This window comes from Phacochoerus africanus, chromosome 9 (genome assembly GCF_016906955.1).
Source record: "Phacochoerus africanus isolate WHEZ1 chromosome 9, ROS_Pafr_v1, whole genome shotgun sequence".
Taxonomy (NCBI): domain Eukaryota; kingdom Metazoa; phylum Chordata; class Mammalia; order Artiodactyla; family Suidae; genus Phacochoerus; species Phacochoerus africanus.
In genome coordinates this window covers 101,189,031-101,213,981 of record NC_062552.1, presented here as the reverse complement: position 1 = coordinate 101,213,981, position 24,951 = coordinate 101,189,031, and the positions used below count along the sequence as shown (strand labels likewise).

Sequence of the window (24,951 nt, the reverse complement as noted above, 5' to 3'; positions counted from 1 at the left end):
AGGGCCACACCTGCAGCATATGGAAGTTCCCAGGCTAGGGGTCAAAATCGGAGCTACAGCTGCTGGCCACAGACACAGCCACAGCAACTCAAGATCTGAGACGCTTCTGTGACCTACACCACAGCTCACAGCAATGCTGAATCCCCGACCCACTGAGCGAGGCCAGGGATCAAACCCGAATCCTCATGGATACTAATCTGATTTGTTTCTGATGTGCCACAACGGGAACTCCTGGGCGGGGAGGGGAATCTTAAAAAAAAAAAAAAAAATTGTAAGAAGTGGTTTGTGGTTTTAGAACAGCAATTATCTGACCTATTTTCCTAATTAATTCAGGACCGCAGGCTAGGATCTTCACACCTTAATTATGAAGTGAATGAGGAGTTCCCATCATGGCTCAGCGGAAATGAATCTGACTAGAATCCATGAGGACACAAGTTCGACCCCTGGCCTTGCTCAGTAGGTTAAGGATCGGGTGTTGCCATGAGCTGTGGTCACAGACACAGCTCAGGTCCTGAGTGGCTGTGGCTGTGGCTGTGGCTGTAGCTGGCAGCTACAGCTCCTATTCGACCCCTAGCCTGGGAACTTCCATATGCTCTAGGCGTGTCCCTAAAAAAAACAAAAGAAAAAGAAAGACAAAAAAATGAGTCTGCTTGCATTTTTATCATTTTGCCTCTAGTAGCTACTTATTGCCCTAGAGAAAATGAAACCATATGTTGTTTCAGAATGAATTAAGTGAAGGTTCTGTCTCCTCCATGGTAGTCAGCAAAGCAGCAGAAAAAACTCAGGGTGAGAGGCTGGGGGTCCTGGCCGTGTACCCTTGGCCAAGTCACTTTCTTTCTCTGGGCCTCAGTTTTCGCTGAGAAAATATAATGATTGGTCCAGGAGACTCTGAACGTTAAGATTCTCTGACTGTATTACTTTATTTTTTTCATTTCTGGGGCCACACCAATAATATCTGGAAGGTCCCAGGCCAAGGAACGACCTTCACCATAGCAGTGACCTGAGCTGCAGCAGGCACAGTGCTGGCTTCTTAACCCACTGAGCCACCAGGGAACTCCTCTGGCTCTGTTATTTTTAAAAGTTACCCTAATGCACTTAAAATAGAGTTCTACTTTCCAACTCTTTCTATGAGAAAAAAAAATTAAAATCAACTATAATGGAAAAAATAAAAATCGTTAAAAAAAGAAAAATTTAAAAACTTGGTGTCGCCTTCCGAGCCCAAAAGCCCTGTCTGAATGAAACTCTTGACTCTGCCACTTGCCAGCTATGCTTCTGTGAACAAGATTCCCAGTTCCCTGAACCTGGGCAACCTGAGTAGCATGCTGGGCAGCAGAGGAAGCTCTGGGTTCTCGTCCTGACCCAGCCACCACGAGCAAAGTTTAACCTGGAGCAAACTTTAACCCCTCCAGGTCTCAGAATCCTCATCAGTGGAAGGGGGCTGCCTTGCCTCCTCCAGAGTCTCTGTGACCGGCAAGGAGAGAATTGCTGTGAAGAGAGAGGGGCACCATGGCAGCATGTTGCTGCTACCCACACACAGAGGCTGGTGGTACAGTAGGAGGAGCCTGGGGCCACTGCTCCTGAGTGCAGACAGCAGCCATACTGAGGTGGCCCCAGGGCCTGCAGGGTGTGGCTCTGACCCATCCACAGGCCTGCCTCTTGCTTCCTTCAGATCCAGCCAGGTGAACTCTGAGATGCTACAGGAACCTCCCAGGCTGGATCTGAGTGTCCAAAGGTCAAGGATGGAGTTCCGGTCGTGGCTCAGTAGCTAACGAATCCGACTAGGAACCATGAGGTTGCGGGTTTGATCCCTGGCTTTGCTCAATGGGTTAAGGATCCGGCGTTGCCGTGAGCTGGGGTGTAGGTCGCAGGCGTGCCTCGGATCCCGCGTTGCCGTGGCTCTGGTGTAGGCTGGTGGCTACAGCTCCAATTAGACTCCTGGCCTGGGAACCTCCACATGCCGTGGGAGCAGCCCTAGAAAAGACAAAACAAAAACAAAAACAAAAACAAAAAAACCCAAAGGTCAAGGATGGAAAAGTGACTTTTTGCATTATGTATACACGCAGGTATACGTGTGTGTATATGTGTGTGTGCACCCTCATGCACACACTCAGACACACACATATCCCTGTAAATATTTGACCTGCTCCAACATAAATGACCAGAGAATCTCCCATATCCTTGGGCACTGACTGTCCACATCCAGCCTCTGTTTCCAAGGCCAAAGGGAAGCAGGGGAACTTGGAGGGGGGGTATGTGACCTGCTCAAACCTTCCTCCTAGGCCCCGAGGCCATATACTTCTCTTGGTCCACAGAGCTTTCCTCTCTCACTAGGACAACACCACAGTCACGTAACCCATCTTCCCACTTGATTCTCGGCTCCCCAACCTGTGCTCCAGCTGCAGCCACAGTGACCTGTTAGGGGTGGGTCTCTCCTCCCCAAACCTTCCCGTGGGTCCGCATGCCCACACACGTCATCATCCTAACAGGGAGAGAAAAAGAAGGTGCCATTTATAATTAGGCCAGGGAAGTCCCATTGTGGCGCAATGGGAACAAATCCTACTAGGAACCATGAGGTTGCGGGTTTGATCCCTGGCCTTGCTCAGTGGGTTAAGGATTCAGTGTTGCCATGAGCTGTGGTGCAGGTCACAGACACAGCTCGGATCTGGTGTTGCTGTGGCTCTGGTGTTGCTGTGGCTGTGGTGTAGGCTGGCAGCAAGAGCTTTGATTCGACCCCTAGCCCGGGAACTTCATATGCCTTGGGTGTGGCCCTAAAAAAGACAAAAGACAATAATAATAATAATTATTATTGCTATTATTATTAGGCCAGGAAAACAGGCATCAGCTGGGATGGAAAACAGTCATCAGTCAGGATGGCCCCAGAAAACCCAGCGCTGGGATCTCCTGATACATGAAGGACCCGGAGCCCCATTCTCTCCTTGGACTCAGAACTCCAGTCACACTGGCGGTCTCTTTGATTCTCTCACCGCATCCTTAAACCACACCTCTGGCCTTTGCTTCTGTTGTTCATGGCAACTCCTCCGGCCCTGTCCTTCCCCACATGGGCTCCTACTCCGGTTTTATGTCTCAATCAGCAGTCTTTCCACAGCCTAGACCTGGATTGTCTGTTCTCACAGCCTGCCAGGCTTGCCCAACCTAACGCTCAGCACAGCTCCCGTTCCGTTTTCTGCCTGCTGCCCTGGGGCGACATCGCCTGCGGGCACACCGCGCGGCGGGCACGCACTCCACACTGTGGACGGTCGGGGCAGAGAATGGATGGATGAATTCCGGCTCCACTGCACGCTTGCAGTGTGACCTTGGGCAGGTGACCCGAGCTCTCCGCTAAAACGCGGATCATCAGTGTCTAGCTCCGTGGAATGCGGGGAGATTAAACGAGATATGTGAGATGCCTGGCGCACCTTAGGTGCTCAGCCAGCGTTGCTAGAAGGTGCGGAGACCAGCCCCGTTCATTTGGAGCAGTCACTGCCCTAGTGTTGCTGGTGTGCGTCCACTTGGCACAGCTTGCCTGCTGGCTGGCTGACCGGCCCTGGAAGGCAGGGATGGGATGTGAGACTTCTCTGTTCCCTGCCGTGCCTCACCCAGCTCCACAGGCACTCAAGGGCTGGAAATGAGGTATGTGACACTCCATCCATCTTAAAGGCCTATGTGAGACCCGTGTCTAAGAAATTTCTTGAAAACTTCCTGCCTGGTGTTGGTCCACCATCTCCTCCAAGGGGGTCCCGAGACCCAGGAGTCTCATCTTGCCTGTACTGACCACTTCCCTGCCCTAGATGCTCACAGCCTGGAAGTGTACGCACGCTCCCACCATGTGGACACCCATGACCTCACATTTGCTCCGTCTTGTTGCAAGCATGGGAAGAGAGCCCTCGATTCCCCAGGGTCAGGGAACACCCAGGCCAACCCAGCCTTGGCTCTCCAGCTCCCATAGGACGGACCACGACTGGCACAGGGCTGGGCACTCAGTATGGGCTTCAAATGACCTGTCTACAAACCCACCAACGAGCGAAAGAGTGGACCAAGGAATGCACGAACCCATGAGTGAATGAATGAAGAGCCAGCAGAGGAGAGCGTTGCGGGTGGACGCTTTGAAATTGGCCTCAGGCTGAATCTCAGTGCTACCACTTGGTGGCTGAGGGACCTGGGCAGGTTACTTAACTCCCTGTGCCTTCCTTAGCATCCCAGTCTGCAGTCCAAGAATAAGGGAGGCACCTACCCATACGGTTGTTGTAACAATAAAATGAGATAACATACTTTACTTCGCACAGGGCCCAACTTTACAAATGTGAGCAACTACTGTTAACTGTTGCAGACCGTAGAAGGGAGCCCAGCCCGTGAGGTTATTATACTATATTGTTACTGTTGTGATGGAGAAATGAACAAGAGAGTAAGGCTGGGGAGGCCGGGGACCACCGGCTTGGACGCATTGGCTTTCCGGTCACATTCCCTCCCAGCCATCGACCATGTCTGGAGGAGCAGGGGAGGCCTAAGAGAAAGAGCACACGCCTGTCTGGCACATTCCAAATGAAAGGGCAGGGACGTGCTCTGAAGACCACAAGGCCCCCTCCAGTGGCCTTTGGAATCAGAGCAACCTCTGGTCCCAGGGGCAGCAGCCAAGAGCTCAGGGTCATCTTCAGTGGGGCTGAGGCCAGGTAGTGGGGAGGTAGGGCGGGAACAGCCTCCTGCACGTGAGGGAGGAGCTTGTCTCCACTTGGCCCCGGCATCCATGGCCCACGTGCATGGAGCCATCACCTACTTCATTTGCACCCGTGCCAGACAACTCCGGAAGCTCTCGGTGCACCAGCATGGGTGGTACCAGTTCCAGGCATCTGGGTCAGTCAACACAAGGGTCTAACCTCAGTTAGAGGCAGGGACCTTGGCTCTACCCACTGTCTCTGGCCTTCCAGGGATCTGGGCTGCCCCCTGGTCATCTGGGTTTAGGGAGGGGGCATTGGATAGGAGGCAGGGAGGAGCAGAGGGGTCAAGGCCACCTGGGCGGATGCCAGCGAGTCCACACTGTGTCTGCAGGCAGGCATTTGAGGGTGTCTCCCAGGCCAGGAGCACACAAGCTGCCAAAGAACAAAGGCCAACACCCCACCCTGGCCGCTGCCTGGCTCACCCGCTGCAGAAACTCCGTCCGCTCCTTCTTCTTGTTCCGGCATCGGGCCGCCGCGACTTTGTTCTTCTCCCGACGCCTTTTCCTCCGCTCCTCTTCCTCGTCTAGCTGCGAGGGCAAAGAGCCACTGATGAGACACTGAGGCCTGGTGTCTGAGGACAGGGACAACCTAACCGACAGCCCCAGGGAGCCAGCCACCCTGCCAACGGCCGGCCTCTGGGCGGGCGGGGGGCCCTGATTCCCAGCCAGCCCAGCGAGGCTCCGGGAGCAGGTGCGTCCCTGGGAGGAGCCAGTGCCCCAGGAGGGCAAGGCCTCCTGGGTTCTGCCAGAGTTCAGGAGGCCCAGAGCCTGGCAATCTCCTCACCCAGAGGTGACACCCAACAGGGCGGTGGTGGTCTGTTCCCTTGCCCAGCCCCACCCTCTGGGCACTATTTTCCAGGCCAGCAGCTCCCAGGCACTTCCTTTCGAAACACCTGGGGCAGGAGTGTTGCTTTCGCCTTCTGCCTCCACCCACTTTCCCTCCCTGAAGCGCCTGAGTCTTCCCTCAGGTCTATCTCCTGGTGATGGGATAGTCTTCCCCCACCCCTCACCTGGGCTTCCTCCTTCTCTTGGCCTCTGCATGTTTTTTTGTTTGTTTGTTTGTTTTTACTTTTTATGGCTGCACCTGTGGCATATGGAGGGTCCCAGGCTAGGGGTCGAATCAGAGTCAAAGCTCCCAGCCTACGCCACAGCCACAGCAACGCCAGATCCTTGACGCACTGAATGAGGCCAGGGATCTGAACTCGCATCCTCATGGATACCAGTCAGATGTTTAACCTGCTGAGCCACAAGGGAACTCCTGCAGGTTTTTCCCCCAGGAGACCCACTTGCAGCCCAGGATCCCAGGGGCTCGCCAAAGTTCCCTGCTTGGGATATAGGCAGAGGGGCCTCTGGAGCCTCTGGGCTTGCTTCTGCCCCAGACAGGCCAGGAAATTCACCAAGCATGAAACAGGGCCCATTGTGTGGGGAGGAGGAAGCCCACCAACACAGACTTCCGAAGTTGCACCTACCATGGTTTCATCAATAATAACAACCAGAGCTGCCCTTTTGTTGCCTATTTGCTAAATGCTTTCAACACAGGCCATGCAATCCTCACTATCAAAGCCTGATGAGAAAGGTACTATGACTGCCCCCATTTTACAGATGGTGAGACTGAGGCTCAACAGCTTGGTTTGTCCAAGGCTCTCCCTACAGCTAGGAAACAGTGACGTCAGGATTCCAACGCAGATTACCCTGACTTCAGCTCTCCTGTCCTCAACCCCTGGCCCACATGGCCCCTGTCCATCAAGATCACTTGGAGGTGGTGTCTTTTACTGTCCATCTCCCACCAGGACAATCTGGAGGACACACAGGACCAGCCGGGCTGCAACGGCCTGGAGTCCGAGGCCGCTGGAGAAGCCGTTGGGTTGCCCTGGGCTTGCCAACTCTCTCACTTCTGGAGCCCGTGGGGGTGCTGCTGGCAGCCCGAGGCCTGGAACAAGGTCTCAGCCGAAAGGGCTTCAGGCCAGGAAAGTAAACAGCCTCTCTGCCTGCACTCCCGGCATGCTCCGGGAGCTCAGGACCCAGGGCCTGGGCCGGAGACCAGCCCCTACGGCCCTCGGCCCAGGCCCTGGCAGGGCCGCCCCTTCCTCTCCTCCACCACCCAGAGCGTCTCCCTGACCCCCTCCCACCCTGCCTGGGAGGCTGGCTGGCGAGGCGCCTTGTCAACACGGCCGCACCCAAGCACCTCCCAGCCCCTTGGCCTCCTTTGAAACAGAACCAGAAGTGACAGCTCCTCTGGCTGACCGCATCTGGGGAAATAGAAACCCGGACAAAGTTGATTCCGCCCAACCTCTACCTCACCCCCAACAAGGCCGAGGTAACAGTGACGACAGGCAGAGGGAAGGAACTGGAGGAAGCGGCTGGCAGTGCAATCTCCCCTCGGCCCAGAGGGTTTGCCCACAAACTGCCAAGGTGATGTGTGCAACCTGGGCCCTGCCGGGCTCATAGGGCCTCAGGCCCCTCCCTGTAGCAAGCCCGCGCTTCTGGCAGAGCCACTGATTCCTGGGAGACACAACCTCTGTCCTCCGAGACCCAGCTCCCCACCCTGCTCCTGGGCAGGGCCTCATCCTACAAAAAGTTGGGGACCGGAGCTCCCGTCGTGGCTCAGCGGAAATGAATCTGACTAGCATCCATGAGGACACAGTAGGTTCCATCCCTGGCCTTGTTCAGTGGGTTGAGGATACAGTGTTGCCGTGAGCTCTAGTGTAGATAGCAGACGTGGCTCGGATCCTGCGTTGCGGTGGCTGTGGTGTAGACTGGCGGCTACAGCTCTGATTCAACCCCTAGCCTGGGAATTTCCATATGCTGCGGGTGAGGCCCTGAAAAGACCAAAAAAAAAAAAGAAAGAAAAATAAAGTTGGGGCCCACAGAAGCTACTCTAGCAGCAGATGCAAGCGGTTCAGTCCTGGAAGTTTGAGAGATCAACCGGGCCAGTGTGACAGCCAAGTGAGGGCTGTCCCAGCCCTCACCCCTCTGCAGCCATGTCAGTGCCCTCCTGCCATCACCCTCTACTTCAAAGTCTCACCCTTCTCAAAGCCAGCCAAGCCCTCCTGCAATGACCCTCTTTCCCCACTTATAAACTCCTCTGACCTTCAAGAGCAAACGTCACCTCCTCCAGGAAGCCCCTTTGACTCCCCAGATAGAATGAACTGCTTTTGCTGTGCTGCTACAGCACTTGGAGTTCCCCAGTGTAAGAGTCTCTATCACGCCCCATCCTTAGTCTCTGCTTATGAGGGAAGCTGCCTTCCCCGTTAATCTGGAGGATGGGGGACCTGGGCATCGCCAGTACCTGGCATAGATCAGGACACTTAGGAGGGGCGCAGCCAATGTCAATCAAATGAATGAACAGAATAAAAGAGTCAAGAGAACGATGCTTACAGGCTTGGATTCTACACTTCTAAATGGAATTTACTGCCTGTATTTGCATCTGCCTAACCTTTTCTCCAGTGCTTATAAGGAGCTTTCTTGGCCAGGGAAAGCTCTGTTTGCAGAAGGCCAGCAAAGCTTGGGGACTGGGTGCTGCCTTTAGCAGAAGCACAAGGGCCCAAGATAGAGTCAAGATACAGGGTGCAGTCTGCTGATGGCTGTGGCAGGTCTGCACAGGTCCCAAGCAGACCCTGAAAGTCTGGCTTTAAGTCCATCCTGGGCCTTTCCAGCCCTGTGTCCTGCCTGGGCTCACATCTCCCAATAAGACAAGAAGTGGCCCCAAAGCCCCCCTGCTACACTTTCACCTTGAAACTATGTTGCATCTCCCCCAAATCCCTCTGCTGCTGGTTAAGAGCCTCCCAGAGGACACACCAAAAACAGATGCTGAGGTCTTGCTGGAATTAAGACGGGAGTTGGGCAGGGCCCTTGGCTTCTGCAGTCCCCCCCGGGGCGAACCCCGGCTCCTCTTGTGGGGGTCTTCATGGCCTGCCCTCTGACTGGAGCCGGGGGAGGCTGCCCCCAGCCCCTCCAGGCCTCTTTCATCCCAAGTCAAGGCTGCTGCCTCCTCCCTGATGTTCCCCCGATTCTCTAAAGCATTTGGTCCCGCGTGGGTGAGAGACAGGAGTGTTTTCACGGCGCACAGCTCCAACATCTAAAACCGGAACCCCACATGGGAGATGATGCTTTTTTCTGCAGATACAGCTGGAAGATCCAGCATGTTTGAGGAGGAGGCAGCTTGAGCCTCAAGACATTTAAAAACCAGGAGATGGGGGCAGGCGGGTGGGACAAGCACACCATTCTGGTTTCTCAAGCTAGGTTCTGGCTCTGCGTCTCCCCAGTTCCCAGGGAGACCGGCAACAAGGCTGACTGCGTTCTGGCAGTGAGGGGGCCCTACGCCACTCTGGGGGACAGACTTGGGGGTCCACAGCCAAGGAGGCCCTCAGGTTGAGCAGCCCCTCCCCCTCAGAGAAGCTGTTCCCGAGGCCCTGGTCACAGAGGCTCTGACGAGGTGTGAGCCACTACCCTGAGCTGGGCTGTAGTCACCGCCTGGACAGTTGCAACTGAACTGCTGGACTGGGGAGCAGGCAGGATGGAGTCGCCAATTTCAACCCAGAGAAGCAGAAAAATCAGGCTGCTGATGTGTGGAGATGAGACCGGGTGGCAAGAGAGAAACACACTGGGCTGCAGAAGCGAGTCAGACAAAGAAGGGGGAACTCATGGCAGAAAGAGAAGCTGGGCCTGGACAGGGTGCAGCAAGCCAGGTGCCCAGGGCACACATTTAAGGAGGCACACACACTGGGGCTCGTGCTAAGGCAAGGTCAGCACCGGAGGGCCAGTGCCTCCTTAAGGGTCGTGCCCTGGGCATCGGGCTTGCCACACCCTGTCCAGGCCCAGGGAGATAGAGGGGGCTCCAGACAGAGAAAGGTCAAGACAGAGATGGAGGGAAAAGAGACAGAGGCACCCAGAGAGACAAACAGGGGTGGAGAGAGACAGAGGGGACGAGGCAGAGTCACAGAGGGAGAAACCCAGGGACATGGCCAGAGTCTGATGGTATAGACAGACAGAGGGACAGATAGCAGACAGAAAGAAACTATCTTAGTCTTCCCGATACCATCCCTGGAGAGGCCTGGCTGCCCTTGTCTCCTCGGGGTCTGTGATGGAGACACCCGAATCTATCCCGAAAATTCCTCCTTTGGCCTGAAGGGAATTAGAGATTTCTGCCTCTTGCTACTGAAAGGTGTCTGGGACACCAGGGTCCCACCCTTGTGAAATCGGGAGACGCAGGAGGTGGTCCCCAGGACTCCAGAGGAGAAAACCCACCCAGGAACAATGCTTCTGGAACAGCCTGGAAAGTGGCAGAGCCCGGATGCAGAAGAGCCCTTTAGCAAACAGGTGGGTCCCCTCAGTAGGTACCAAATCCCAAGGCTGAGGATTCCTGGGGTGTTAAATGGTCTCGGTAAACCATCTAGAACAGTCTTATCCTCTTCCTCAATTTCACAGATGAAGACACTAAGGATAGCAGGGCTGCCCAAAAGGTCAGTGACAGCTTCAAATCCCGGTCTTTTGGCCCCTTGGCCTGAGCACCTCCTGCTTCTGAAAAGACAGGTGGTCTGGGTCACAAGCGCCACCCAACTCCAGCTCCACCCTGGCAATCCGACCATAAAGCAGCAGCAGAAGCAGCTGACTCTGAGGGCGATGACCTTTCTGTTTTTTCCTACCTGGGTGCTTTTGAACACAAAATATTTCTTGCACAATTCACACTGAACGTGTAGCATGAAAGCCCCACGGTTCAGAGAAAGGGGGGCCTGCCCCTCCCCCTGTCATGTTTCTCAGGCCCCGTCTGCCAGCCACGTGGCTCTCACATGGTGGCAACAGTCCCCTAGACGTGATTTTGAATTCTGACATTTCATAAGCATTTCCAAATATGTATCTTGCAGGACCCACAAAGAGACAGGATGAGAAAGAGCAATGACACTTTTTAAACCCCGGGCATGGCAAATATAGAAACCCTCGCATGGACGAAGCAATAGAGAAGAGAGCAATAAAGCAGGTGACAAACAGAAATAGAGAAGAAGAAAAAAAATCAAACCCCCAGCACTAAGCAAAGCAGCGACGTTCGGAAAGGCTTATCTCAGACTAAGAACTGACTCACAGGCAGAGAGAAACTGGCTTATCTGAGATCCAGGGCTTCAGGGCTGTCAGCATGAGCTTTGCGATCTGAGAGGCCTGAGTCCCCCCCACCCCCCACCCCCACCCCCAGCAGCTCTGCTGTGGCTCCTGGGCAAGTCGCTTGGCCTCTCTGAGCCTCTGCCCTTCACCCCAAGGCTCCGCTGCAGTGTGTTGTAGTGAGGACCCATGGTGGTCCAGCCCAGGGCTTGGGGACACAGGAAGGGTTCTGAAAATGTCAGCTTCCCTGCCACTCTTTCTAGGTGAGGCAGGGCGGCAACGACAGTGCTGCCTGCCTGGAGCCCAGCCAGCCTCCCGCACAGGCAGAATCTGGCATAAATGGAGACCTGGGGGGTAGGTGCCCGGGGAGTGGGGGGCTTCAGGGCACAGGAGCTGTCGGTGTGCGGGCCTGGAGTGACTGCCCTACAGCCTCCAAATCTCGCCCTGGCCAGGCACACAGGGGGCCTCCTCCCCGCATGGAGGAGCCACATTTCAACACCCGGGGCCCGCAAGCACCCTGGGAAGTAAACACCCAGATACCAAACATACCAGACATTCTCCCACATAAACACGGCTGCTCTGAGCCAGGGGCTGCGGTCCCTTCCCACTCCCCTGCCCCCCCACCCTACCCCCCAGCATCAACAAAGAGTAGTGGGGGCAAGACCTCAGCCAGGCCATCAGGCTGGGCCAGCCATCCCTGCCGCCTCCTCCCACCCCCGCGGGGAGGAATGAGGCAACCCCAGGGGCCCTGGTCCAACACCCTTGCTGACCCCCTGCAGCCCGCAGGGGCCAGGCCCTCCCCTCACCCCCCAAGCATCTCCCCCAGGGCTGGGCTGTTGGGCTGAGCTCCTCTCTCTCCCCTCTTCTCTGGCCAGGCCCTCTCACTGCAAACGCCCGAGGTCTGGACCTCAGCTATGAAAGATTGGACAGTTTCAGTGAGCAGTGGGCAGGGCTGTACGAGAAAATTCAAGACAAATGGTCAAAGGGCCGGAGTTGCAAACTCAAGTCACCCCAGGGGCCAAGCAAGTAAAAGCTAGTGAGGAAGGAGGGCTGGACGGGGCTTCGGCCCCCAGAGGGGACATACCGACTGGCCCCACGGCGGTGCACCCTCCGTGTGACCGAAACATCCAAGTTTTCAAGACTCGCTGAAAATATGAGTTAAGAGGTAAAATGTCCCCATTTTTAATGTTGGCCACGAATCCCATTTTGAAAAGAACGCCATGTGAGCCAAACAAAACACATCTGCGGGCTGCCCCCACCGTGGGCTGCTCAGTTATGACCCCTGGCAAGCAACAGAGCCTGGCGGGGCTGGTCACCACGCTGCCCTTCTCCATGACCTTGGGCCAGTCGGCTCATCTCCTGGCCTGTGGCTCTTCTTTGACAAACACAACGGCTCCCACTTCCTCTAACCCTCAAAGCCCTCTGCAGGATGGGTGCCAAGGACCTCATTTTCCACTTGAGGAAGCCAGGCGAAGCATCTGCCCAAAGTTGCCAAGCTGGGGAAAGACAGGGACCCATACATCACAAACGGGGGGCTGGACCAGGAGCCCCCCAAACCCCAACCAAGCTGGGGGCAGGGCCTGGGTCTTTCCCAGACAAGTCCAAAGGACACTGTGGGTCAGTCCCCCGGCCTCCTGGCTCCACCTGCCTATGCACTGCTCCCTCTTTCTGAAATTCTCTCTGCCCTGGATGCCCAACACTGACTGCGGCTGTCCTCCTCCTTCTCTGACCTTTTCTGTCTGTCACCTAGGACCGACCCCTATACGCACCGCCCACAGGTCACTGTTTTCATCTGCTCGTGTGGTTTCGACACCACCTCTACTCGAATGCCAACCCATATCTTTATTGTCAGATCAGAACCCCCGCTGCCAGCTAGACGTTCAATCCAGAGGTCCCTGAGCCCCTCGAAGTCTTAATCCTCATTTGGTGACTTATCTCTATTCTCTACCGCATTGGCCACCTGCCCACCCTGTCCCTGGAGGTAGAAACTCAGGCCTTGCCCCTCATGGGCCCCTCCCCTCATCTCCAATTTGACCAGACAGGCCATCCAATCCGACATCTGCAATCCTCCTCAGAGATGCTCCCCCGTCTCCAGCCCCCCAGCCACACTCCAGGTCTCTCCCTTCTCTCTGGCTCTCTGTCTCTCTCTGTCTCTCTCTGTCTCTCTGTCTCTCTCTGTCTCTCTCTCTCGCACCACCATCTTCCTCCACCCCAGCCTTTGGAGGGAACGTTCTAAAGTGCAACTCTGATCCAGTTATTGGCTTTCAGGGGACCCTGAAGCTCTTTGGAGTTCCCTGGTGGCTAGGTTGACACTGCTCTGTGGCTCAGGTCGCTACTGTGGCCTGGGTTTGATCTCTGGCCTGGGAACTTTCACATGCTCTGTCCTCACCTCTCGTCTATCCCTATACTACACGCCACGTTCCCGCACTGCCTCGCACTTCCTTAGCCTCCTGCCTCTGCCGTCCCCTTGGCTTACTCTTATGCTGTACATTCAGTGCAAGCATCACCTCCTACAGGAAGTCCCTCCTGATTCTCAACCCCTCCAAGGCCGGGAGATCTCCTTCTGCTCTGGGCCCCCACAGAACTAGGGGTTTATCCTGCCCCTACTGTGCTGTATTCTAGCCTCAGTTTCCGCCTACATTAACGGAGAGCTCCAGGAGGGCAAAGTGCATGTCTTGTTGACATTTTGTGTGCCCAGCACCTTATAGCATTTATGGCCATCAACAGCACTCAATAAATGTTTGCTAAAGGGAGGCCCACTACACACAGAGCTGGTGACCTGGACAAGAACCCAGGATTCCTGAGTCCTGGGCCAGTGCCCTTTCCAATGGGCCTCCATGCCAGGCTGTCACCCAATACATTCACCTATGAGCAAACCCACACACTGGACACCGCGCTCACTCAAAGCGTCAAGCGCAGCCAACCACCGGGTGAGGGCTCTGAACAGGAGCGGGCAGAGGCGAGCTCTCCTCCTGCCAAGCCGATGCACTCAGCTCTCCTGGAAGGAGGCGCACACAGGTGGACAGGCGATTGCTCAGCAATCTGCAGTTGGCTCTCCTGGGCCTCTGCAGGGGACCATGGGGAGGGGCAGGGCTGTAAACCATGCTCCATCCTGAGGTTCTGGACCTAAGAAGACCTGGACATCCTTGATTCCTGCTGCATCCGCAGGCCTGGGACCTCAAGCTCAAGGAAGGGCTACTCCCGGGTCTCTGCATTAGACAGCAGTAACGCCAACCGGAACAGCCCTGCTTTCTGGGAAGAAGCAGGGGACACCATCCTTCATAAATAGAAAGTGCTCCCCTACTCTTGCTGCTGGGCATCAGAGCCACGAGGATCCATCCAAATGACTTCTCTGGCACCTCACCTCTCAGCAAGAGGAAGCATCTCCCGACCCCGGTCCCCTCCCAACCACCACTCCCCACCACCCTCAGGAAAAACCTTCTGGGTGAAGAGGACCCAAGCAACAATAGGCTGCTGAGGCCCGGGGCTGCTTTATATGCAGAGTAGGAAAGGGCCATTCTCTCAGAAGGCAGTGGAGAACAGCGTTTCCACAGCTAAGCAAAGGCAGCATTGTATTTGGAACAAAGCCTGAAAAAGCCGGCTGGGCAGGGTGGCACCCATCTCCGGAAGGTCCCGCTGAGGGCAGAGCAAACACTGTTACTGCAAAAGTCAAGTAGAGGCCGGGAGACAGAGGGGAAAATCACCTTGGCACGGGCAGAAACCTAACACCGAAGAGAAAAGGAACAATGGTTGCCGGGAAATCCTTTTGTGGACAAGAGCTATTTGAAGAATGGTGGCTCTTTTTTGTGGAAATATGTCTATTTCAGGCCCATTTCATACTTATGGTTTAGGGAGGTTTGGGTTCCCACTAGGCAATCAATCAATTTTCTTACCCAACTGACACTGACTTCAAAAGATGAGAAAAGGAGAAAAATAGTGGCCCCACAAGAGTCTCTCCGCCTCCAAAAGATTGGTAAAAAGCAGAATAGATCTGGCAGGGGAAAACCCACTTTTTTTCTCAAAAAGAGTTAATCATACAGTTGAAACTGGGTCTTTAACAGCAGCAGCAACAACAAGTAGTCTACGGGCCTTGATTACACCAGCCCCCCCCCCAAACAAAACAAAACAAACACAGAGAGCTCCTGCAAAATAACTGTCTATAATTAAATGAAAATGTAGTTGTTGCAAAGAATATTTATGAACAGTGCTGTTCTGAAAGTCCCAAGTTGGCCGAAGTAGAACATTTCAAGAGCCATCATCCGATTAAAGCCTTGGAAGTCCTCTGTCTTTCATCATGAAGGTGAAAAACAAGGTCCTTGGCTTAATTATTCTCCACCAACGCAGTCCTGTTTCATCTGTATGCAGAATGTGCAGCAAAAATACAGATTTCAGCCAGTTTCTTTCAGGCACAAGGCACAGATAACAGACAAATTGCCCAGCAGATCGGCGACCTCTACTTCGAGGGAATGGAACGCCAGCTCATAAAAATCCCACCCAGCTGACACGGTGAAAGACACTCACGACCAGGGCTGCGGGGCCTGGAGGATGGAAGGACGATTTTACCCTGAGTGATTTATACTGTGAAATGTTGTGGTTCCAGTTCATAGAGGAGGGAAGGAGGGGCTTCACAGAACCCAGACAGATGGGGGCGGAGCACAGACCCCCCCACCCCCCCCCCACCCCGCCCCAGGTTTCAGACCAGAGCTGCTGAGAACTCCAGGCCAGATACAGCACATGGGGGCTCCTGTGGCATCAGAACAGTTCATCTGATTCTCCCTTCTAAAACGACAAAGGAGCAGGCCTATGGACAAGCTCGGCAGCTTAATTCATTGGGAAGTCCCTGAGGTTGTGAGCTGCTGGCAGGGAGCATCAAGACCTGGAAATAACTGGTCTGAAAATGCAAAGGTGTTTGCTGACTCAGAGAGCAGGCTTGCCTGACACAGGCTCAGGAACCACACATATTAATGAATACCTGACGGCTGTGGGTCCCTCCCGGAAGCCTGAGATAGGAGGAAAATGAGACTTTAGACCCTGGTAGCTATTCTCAGAGAGAATCATTGCCAACAGTCAGGGCTGGAGGAGACATTCAGTTGTTTTGAACATTCAGAGAGCATCAGAACCCATGGGAGGCCTCAGGACATCACAGAGTTGGGAGCTCCCCTCTCTGGAGAGGTTGCTTCAGTGGGTTTCAGGGAGGACCCAAGAGTCTGTGCTTCTCGCATGTTCCCAGATGCCAGCTAGTCTGCACAGGCAACTTCGAGAAGGACCAACACAAACCAATGAATTTCAGACAGGTTTCTCAGCAGAAGTGCCTTGTTCAAAGGATACCACAACATACCTAATAGATAAAGGTGGCATTTTCCTAAGGGTCTCAAATCCCATCATATACTTACTATAGTCATTCAATGGGTACATTAAGATGAGCTGTGATGGATGCAAAACCTTTAACTCAGAGGTTATGGAGGACAGTTGCAAGTTTCTGACAGCTTCGGCATCCAAATTATTCCTGTCTTCTCTTTTCCTTGCACGCACAGATCAGTAGTTACAAACGGTGTGTGTGTTCAAACGGTTACACATCATAGATGTATATACATATACACATGTATGTGTAAATAATGTTCTTTCAGCTTGCCTTGCACTCTCTAGAGCTCATCAGTTAAAGAGAAGCAGCAGAAAGAGCTTTGTTCTGAAATCTATGCAAAATAGATTAACCTAGCACCAGATGTCACCTTGGCAGTGCTCTCCAGAGTTTTAGATTTGATAGCTAATAGATTTGAGCATGTGTACGGCACTTGCATTAAAAAGAAATTATAAAACTGCTTTAAAAATGAGACCTCAGAGTTCCCTGATGGCTCAGTGGGTTAGGGATCCAGTGTTATCAGTGCAGGGATTGCAGCTGCTGCTGTGGCATGGGTTTGATCCCCAGCCTGGGAATTTCCACATCCTGCAAATGCAGTCAAAATAATAATAATAGTAATAAATAAATACAAATAAAAATAAACATGAGACCCTGGCAAGTTACTTAATCTCTCTGAGCTTCTGTTCCCTAACAATTAATGGTGCTAAAAACACCTACCTCACAAGGTTTTTGAACAGATCAAAGGAGATAATCTCTACAAAAGCAGTTTGCAAACCCTAAAGTGCACGGCTCATGTAATCCTTCTGTCCTGAAGGCAAATGTCCTCAACCTGTCAAAGACTTGGGCCAGTTTACACTGTACCACAGCTTCCAACTGGTGGCTGCATATTAGAACCACCTGTCGGCCCCACCCAGACCAACTGACCCAGAATCTCTAGACTGTGTATCCATATTTTTAAAACACACTCCAGAGGACTCTAATGAGTAACCAGGATTTCTCCCTATTTCCTCCCAAGTTCCATACAAAACCCTACCAGGCTGCTCCCACTGCCTCTAGATGGCTACGAACAGCAGAAGGAAAAGAGGAGCAAACACCCCTAACTAGACCCTGGCTCATTCACAGGTTGGCCAAAAGGGGTTTTTGTTTTGTTTTGTTTTTGCTTTTTTTTTTTCCCCCCAGGGCTGCGCTAGCCGCATATGGAAGTTCCCAGGCTAGGGGTCGAATCAGAGCTACAGCTGCTGGCCTTCACCACAGCCACAGCAACACGGGATCCGAGCCCACACCACACAGCTCACGGCAACAACATATTGCCGACCCACTGAGCAAAGCCAGGAATGGAACCCGTGTCCTCATGAATATTAGTCAGATTTGTTTCCACTGTACCACAATAGGAACTCCTAAAAAGGGGTTTTAATCACCACAGCTACTAATTCCAGAGCACAAATACATGCTAGTGGATTTATATACATTATCCCTTTGAATCCTCCCTATACCTGGGTGAGGTAGCTATTATTCTTGCCCATTTTTACAAGAGCTTTATTGAGATAAAATTCACACATGCTGAACAGTGCCCCACTTCAAGCATACAACTCAACAGCTTTGCGTATATTCACAAAGTTGTGCAACCATCAGCACAATGAATTTTAGAGCATTTGCATCACCCCTAAAAGAAACTCCATACCCTTAGCCATCACCTCCGACTTCTCCCATCTCCCCCTGCAGCCCTAGGCACCAGGGAGCTGGTTCTTCTCCTTGACCCTATAGATTTGCCTATTCCGGACCTTTCATATCAATGGAAATATACAATACGTGGGCTTTTGTGAGTGGCTTCTTTCACTTAACATGATGTTTTCAAAGTTCATCCATGTCATAGCATGTACTTTATTCCTTTTTATGGCCAAATAATATTCCATTGTACGGATACAGCATATTTTGTTTAGCTACTCATCAACTGGGTTGTTCCCACTTTTGAGATAGTAGGAACATTCCTGCACAAGTTTCTGTGTGGACATATGTTTTCATTTCTCTCAGTTGTATACCTAGGAGTGAAATTGCTGGGTCGTATGGAAACGCTATGTTTAGCCATCTGAGGAAACGGCAGACTGTTTTCCAAAGTGTCTGCAGCATTTTACGTTCCCAACAGCAGGATATGAGGATTATAATTTCTCCACATCCTTACTCATACTTGTCATCATCTGTCCTTTTTATTGTAGTTATTCTAGTGGATGTGGAGCAGTGTTTCATTGTGGTTTCGATGTGCATTTCTCTGATGGTTAATGATGTTTTATGTGCTTTTTACCCATTCATATATCTTCTTCAAAAAAAATGTGCATTTAGATGCTTTGTCCGTTTTTAAATCAGACTTTTTTTTTACTATAGTTGTAATAATTCTTTATATATTCTAGATACAGAGGCTTTATCAGATCTATATTTGGCAAAAACACTGTCTGTGGACTGTCTTTGCATTTTTTGTCCTTTGACCCCTGACAGTTTTTAATTTTGATAATGTCCAACTTATTTTTTGTTGCTTGGATTTTTGGTGTCGTGTCTAATCCAAAGTCACAAAGTTTTGTGGCTGTTCTAAGACTTCTGTGGGTTTTGCTCTGATAGTAGGTCTTTGATCCATTTTGCACTACTTTTTATATATGTTGTGAGATGGGGGTCCTCTGTCCCTCCCCCCATTTTTGCAAGGGAGGAAGGTGAAGCTCCACTGTCTAGTAGCCTATCCAGAGCCAGGCCGTTCCAATGCACCAGTCCTGCTTGGCTACATGGCTTCCAAAGAGCCACGGTTTCATATTGGTGCTGGTTTGGGGAGTGGCAGGGAGAAGAAGGGCCATGGAAGCAAACTGTGGAGGAGCTGGTCACCCAGGACACACACATGCACTGGACTTAGTAAAGGGGGGCCCTGTTGCCAAAGAGCAGAGCAGGCCATGGCCCCCCCCACAGGGCAGGATGTGCACAGGCTCGTGTAGTTGCTAAACCCAGCAGAGGCCCACTGACCTCACTCCAAGTATCTCTGCAGCCTGCCTGAATCTGCCCCAAGGCCCTTCTAGGTCTCCGAGCTCCAAGTTCAAGTTGTCTTATGTCTTTGGGGCCCAGCAGAGGGGAAAGGAATTTGGCTGGCTCCAGAGCTGTTCAGCCAGAGGAGGACCCACGAGAGGACTCAGTTTCCCAGCTCTGAGTCCATAGTGCCAGTGGCCCCGAAGATACCATGATGACCAGCACTGGTAGAAGAGGCCACTTCACAGGGCTGCTAAAAAGACTGAGGGTTCATGGGAATCCAGCAAGGCCCTTAACACCACAGGAAACAAGATAAGAGGTCACCCAGGGCAGCTTAGTGGGAACCGGAGGATCGAAGGGCCTTTTCATTCGCAGTTGGTAACTAAATCTCCGGCTGCATCTAAACTACATCAACAACCAGGAACAGGAAGGGCTGCTTGCTTCCCTGAAACCTAGGTCAGATACAAGGCACTAGAAAGGCCAGCGCTGTCGGGATTTGCAGTGTGATTCGCTGCCAGTGGACTCCGTCCCCAGTAAGGACGATATACAGGCGAGATGCACTGTAGTTATCTTTACACCCAGTGCCTCGCTTCGCCCTCGTGCGAAAATGCCGTGAGTTCTAGTCCCCTCCTTTTGCAGCTGAGGAAACTGAGCTCAGAAAGACTAGCTGACTCGTCCAAGGTCATACAGGGAGTGGGCGATGGAGCCGGATTTTGAACGCAGACGCTTGAACCCAAGCCCAGAGCTCTTCCTATGCCCCAGAAGCAGCCCGTCTGGTTAGGAAGCCAAGGTGGTGCCCTGCTCCCGGGACCCCAGGACACCTCCAAACACTCAAGCCACGCACCACCTCCCGGGGCAAAATACCGCAAGCAAATGAAAGCCCGATGAAGAGTTTTTGAGTCAATTATAAAAACTAACATGGAGTTCCCGTCGTGGCGCAGTGGTTAACGAATCCGACTAGGAACCATGAGGTTGTGGGTTCGGTCCCTGCCCTTGCTCAGTGGGTTAACGATCCGGTGTTGCCGTGAGCTGTGGTGTAGGTTGCAGACGCGGCTCGGATCCCGCGTTGCTGTGGCTCTGGCGTAGACTGGTGGCTACAGCTCCGATTCAACCCCTAGCCTGGGAACCTCCATATGCCGCGGGAGCGGCCCAAGAAATAGCAACAAAAACAACAACAACAACAACAACAACAACAAAAAGACAAAAAAAAAAACCTAACATGCCTGATCAACACATTTGAAAAGTAATCGCCATCCTATCTTACTTTCATTGAGTATCTTATCAAGTGCCAGGCATTATGTGAAGCCCTTCTCTGCCTGCATAAGTTCATTTAGTTATCGCAGCAACACTAGAAAGTAGGCACTGTTATTACCCCCTTCTCAAGGCAGAGATCCACTAGGCAGCACAGGACTCCCTGAAATTTTTAGAAGTATTTGATTTCCTGCTACGAACATACAGTTCCAGGCATGTCCCCACCCCCACCTGTGCTAGGACAACAATGGGTGTGACCAACCTATGATGTCAAATAAGAGATTCAGAACCCTTGTAAGGCTCGGGATATGATATCAAATAAGACTCAGTACCATAGGGTCAAAGTCGAACTCATGCAGAGCTGCCTTTGGCTATCACTCAGTTACCCTCAAATTAAATTACTTGGGGAAAAAAAAAAAAAAAGCTAACAGCTTTTGAAAATGTGCTAACAAAGTAACCAAACTAAAATGGAAATTCAGGATTTCAGCGATGAGCTGGGAGATTCTATTCCAAGAAGGGACAGATTGGATCTCTCTGCCAAGCAAGTATGAGACAGAAAAAGCATCTGAGTCAGAGGGACGAAGGCCAATGCTATTCCAAAGAGCCACAAATTAAAAACCAATTATGCAAGGCTTGCTAAAAAAAATGTCAGTGGGGCTGCCTTTATGTTTTCAATCACTAAAAACACAAGCATGCTTACACCAACATTTACGCAGCACATCAGCTGGTATGGGGCAACGTTTTATGCTCAGCCTACACATGGATGAACACTTTGGTCTTTTCGGTGAGCAAACTGAGAGCGAGCACACCTTCCAAGGCCACCCTGTGGTCCATGGATTCCTAGACCCACGCCTTCCAATGATGAAAACCTTCTCAATGTCCCGTAGGGCTCCCTGGAGAAGTGGGGAAGTGACCGGTGTCATTTGGGGAGATCCACAAACAGTTAAGTGTCCTCTCCTGCTCCAGAGATGATGGGGGCCAGAATCCAGTCACCCCACGGGGTATGTGCTGGAAAGACAGCCTACCATGGAAGGCACACGCTCCTTCCGGAAGGGGAGCCCCTCAGAGTGCTCCCTGATAGGGATCAGAAGAGCCTTAGGAGTACGAACAGATAAAGTCAGGCTCCCAAATGTAGCTGGGCCCACTAAATACACAGAATCCCTGGACCCTGCCCCCAGAGACTCTCTGAGGCCCAAGGTTGGGCCTGGAAATATGAATGCATAGGGACATTTCCAAATACTTTTTGTTTGTTTCTTTGCGACCCCACCCACAGCATGTGGAAGGTGCCAGGCCAGGGATCAAACCCATGACCGGAGCCACAGCAGTGACAATGCTGGATCCTAACCTGCTGAGCCACCAGGGAACTCCCCAAATAGCTTTGATGATCAATCAGGTTTGAGACTGGTTGGTTTGATTTTTCAACCACTGTGTCCACTTGTCTTCTGCCTGAAGTCACCTCTGTTCAGAAATAGAAACACAAATGGACCGATGCTTGGAGGTGAGAATTGGGAGATAAAGAACTCAAGGGCTAGAAAGTTTAAGTGACGTGCCAAGTTGACACAGCTAATCAATGTCCCAGCCAACAGGTGTGTGTGAAACAGTCTACAGGCCAGGCACTGGCCACCATCTGGTGGGAATAAAAAGGAATGTAAGATATAGTCCTGGTCCTTGGGACCTAAACACAGGACACAAATTCAAAAGCATGCTGGTGACACAGATAGCATGAAGTGGGCTGGGTGGAAGGCAACAGGGAGTAGTGGGGACTGTGGAGAACTGAGGCCCACATCCCAATACCGTGAGTGCCAGCTGCCCAGCTCCAGCTTCTCAGTGCCTTTAAGGGTGTGGGCCTAGAGTGGCCAGATATGCTGGGTTTTTAAAAGAAACCAAAAAGTCTGCATTTCCTGACTTTTAAATATAGGAATTCATTCAATTAAAAAAAAAAAAGAAAAAGAAGAAAAAAAAACCCCACACAGTGAGGGCCAAACAAGATTCATCTGTAGGCTGACTCTTGCCCATGGAATGACAGTTTGCAACCTCTTTCTTTCTTAAAAGGTCATCCAGGCTAACCTCCCTTGAACTTGAGTCCCTTCAAGAGCACTATAGAGTAGCACGGAGGGGGAGGGATCCCATCTAGCAAGTTGTGAAGTGCTTGGTGGTGTGTGTGTGTTTGTCACACACAAAGGTGGGCATCTGGCCTCCCTCCCCCACTACTAGAAATGCATTCCAGGCCCAGAGGCAGGGTGTGGCCACTGCAACCGCAGCAGCCCACTCAGAGATGACCTGCGGGCAAGGGCCGAGATCCCCAGGACAATAGAGAATGATTGGTGGCAGCGGAGGCCAGCTTTAAAGGGCTACAGACAAAATATGAAGGGAGGCAGGAAAGCGCTGGAGAAACCAGAGAGCAAAGGTGTCTTAAAAAGGAATATTGGAAAGGGAAGAAGAACGAAGAGGCAAGAGAGAAGCGTCAGATCTAAAAAACCCCATAAACCAGAATATGACATGACCAGATTCCCCAGCCAGCCCTTACCATCGACTTGGTCTGCTTAGTTTTTCTTCACAATACTCACCACAACCTGGCCTTTGATACTGTACATGAATTTGCTTATTTTTGGATGTCCCCCCTCCAATCCACAGTCCAAGAGAAGGCAGGTTTGTCTACCTCGTTTAAAGTTCAGCTCCCAGGGTCCGGCACATGGTAGGTCTTAGCAAACACCTGCTGGGCAAATGGTCTGCAGGCCAGCAACTGGTACCCAAAGGGTTTCGCCTGATGTCTCAACCATATAATAAACACAACAGCAGCACAAAATCCTTTCTCCTTTACCAGACCTGTCCTTTAACTTAATTCCTCCGATTTTCTTTCGCCCCACTGCTTCGTGGGTTTGGCTGTGGTCCAAAAGGCTGCTGGCCTCTCCAAGGCAGGCCGCTCAAGAACCAGCTGGGACAGAGCTGCCTGCACAGTGGCTTGGCCTGTCTCTCTCTGGGGGCCTGGGAGATGATATGGCTGCAGAACTGCTGGGCTCAGCGCTCATCAGGCCAGGTCATCAAAATGATGGAGCATTCTGGGGCCACGTTCATCTCGCCTCCCCAGCCCGAAAGAGCACTGATTAGCAGCCTGGAAGGCAGGCAGAGAGCACAGGCGGCAGCATAGCCTAAGGTTAAAGCTTTGGCTGCAAAGTCAGACTTCCAGGCTCGTTTCCCAGCTGCATGACCTTGGAGGTCCCCAAGTCTCGTTGACCTCATCCGTAATGTGGGCACAACAATAACAACAGTAATAATAATGACTCGAAAGGGTTCTCGCGCGAGTTCAATGAGATGCTTCCCAGAGAGTGGCCAGCACCGTGCCTGGTGATCTCTGCTATGACAGCCGCCCATCGCCCCCGTGCAGGGCCCAGCTCTGCCCGCTTCCAGCCGTGTGACCCTGAGTGACCTGACCACCTCCCCTCTGGTCTTCAAATTCCTCCTCCTTAAAACAGGGGGAACCCGGTCACCAGGATCGGGTAAGGAATAAATGAGATCCGACGTGTGAAGCATTTCACACGGCGCCTGCTACATATTAAATGCTTAATAAATGTGAGCTCGTACCTTATTGTTATTCGAGAAACTTTTACTAGTCCAAAATGCCAATGTGAAAATCCATCAAAGGCAGTTTGCCACATGCAAATAAATCTTCGGGACATAAGGTTCTCCAGCTGCAAGTCTGTCTCCCAACCCCCTTTAGTTTTCAGGTGCTTTCAGAATGAGCCCCTCCACCACCTTGGGTCTGACCTAGAGCCCTGGATGTCAGTTCCCAGGGCGGGGCTGGCCTCACTGCACGCCAGCACCCTCCACTCAGCTCCATCTGCCTTATCGCCCCCGCAACGCTGCAGTCTGACAGCGCAGGAGAGGACATGCAAATACGCCCTAAAAACGGCTTGTTATTTTCACAGCCTGGATGGTGCGTGCTTGTGGGTGCCTGTGAGGACAGCACGTCACTGTCAGGTACAGGGCATATGCCACCAATCTGGGGGAGGCTGTGAAATGTAAAAATACCCAGTCCAGATAAAGGTCTTTTCCAAAGAAAGAAGGAGGGAAGGAAGGAAAGAGAGAAGGAAGGGAGGAGAGAGGGAGAGAGGGTGCGCGTGAGAGGGAGGGAAAGAAAAGAAAGAGAGAAAGAAAGAAAGAAAGGAAGGAAGGAAGAAAAAGGGAGGGAGGGAGGGAGGGAGGGAAGAAGGAAACTGGCCCGCACCTCCAGAGCCTTTTGTGAAGGGCAGCAGGGGTAACTCAGCCCCAGCCACCAGGCGATTCCCCGCTGGGCCAGCCCCCTGACCAAGGCGCTTGGCTCTCCATCAGCTCCATAGGGTTAGCGCCCCAGTAAAACTGCTCAGCTACTGGTTTTAAACGGTTTTAAATACAGTGGAAGGACCCAGCCACAGATGCTTTCAAGTTCAGGAGGCAAAAGAGCAAAAGATCCAAGACAAGGGCTCTCCATAAAGAAAAGAACACGCCAGCCAGGCAGGGCCGTGCTACCCACCGCCCGCTGATTTACACAATGGATTCA

At 52.3% G+C, this 24,951-nt stretch overlaps 1 protein-coding gene across 3 annotated transcripts in view; it reads right to left on the bottom strand.

Moving 5' to 3' along the window:
- The window catches only part of JDP2 (Jun dimerization protein 2), a 42,618-nt gene that overhangs the window by 4,519 nt on the left and 13,148 nt on the right, over positions 1–24,951 (bottom strand). For all 3 annotated transcript variants that reach the window (XM_047795335.1, XM_047795336.1, XM_047795334.1), the window contains exon 3: positions 5,135–5,239. In XM_047795335.1, coding sequence (XP_047651291.1) covers positions 5,135–5,239 — 105 coding nt within the window. The remainder of the gene's footprint in view (positions 1–5,134; positions 5,240–24,951) is intronic.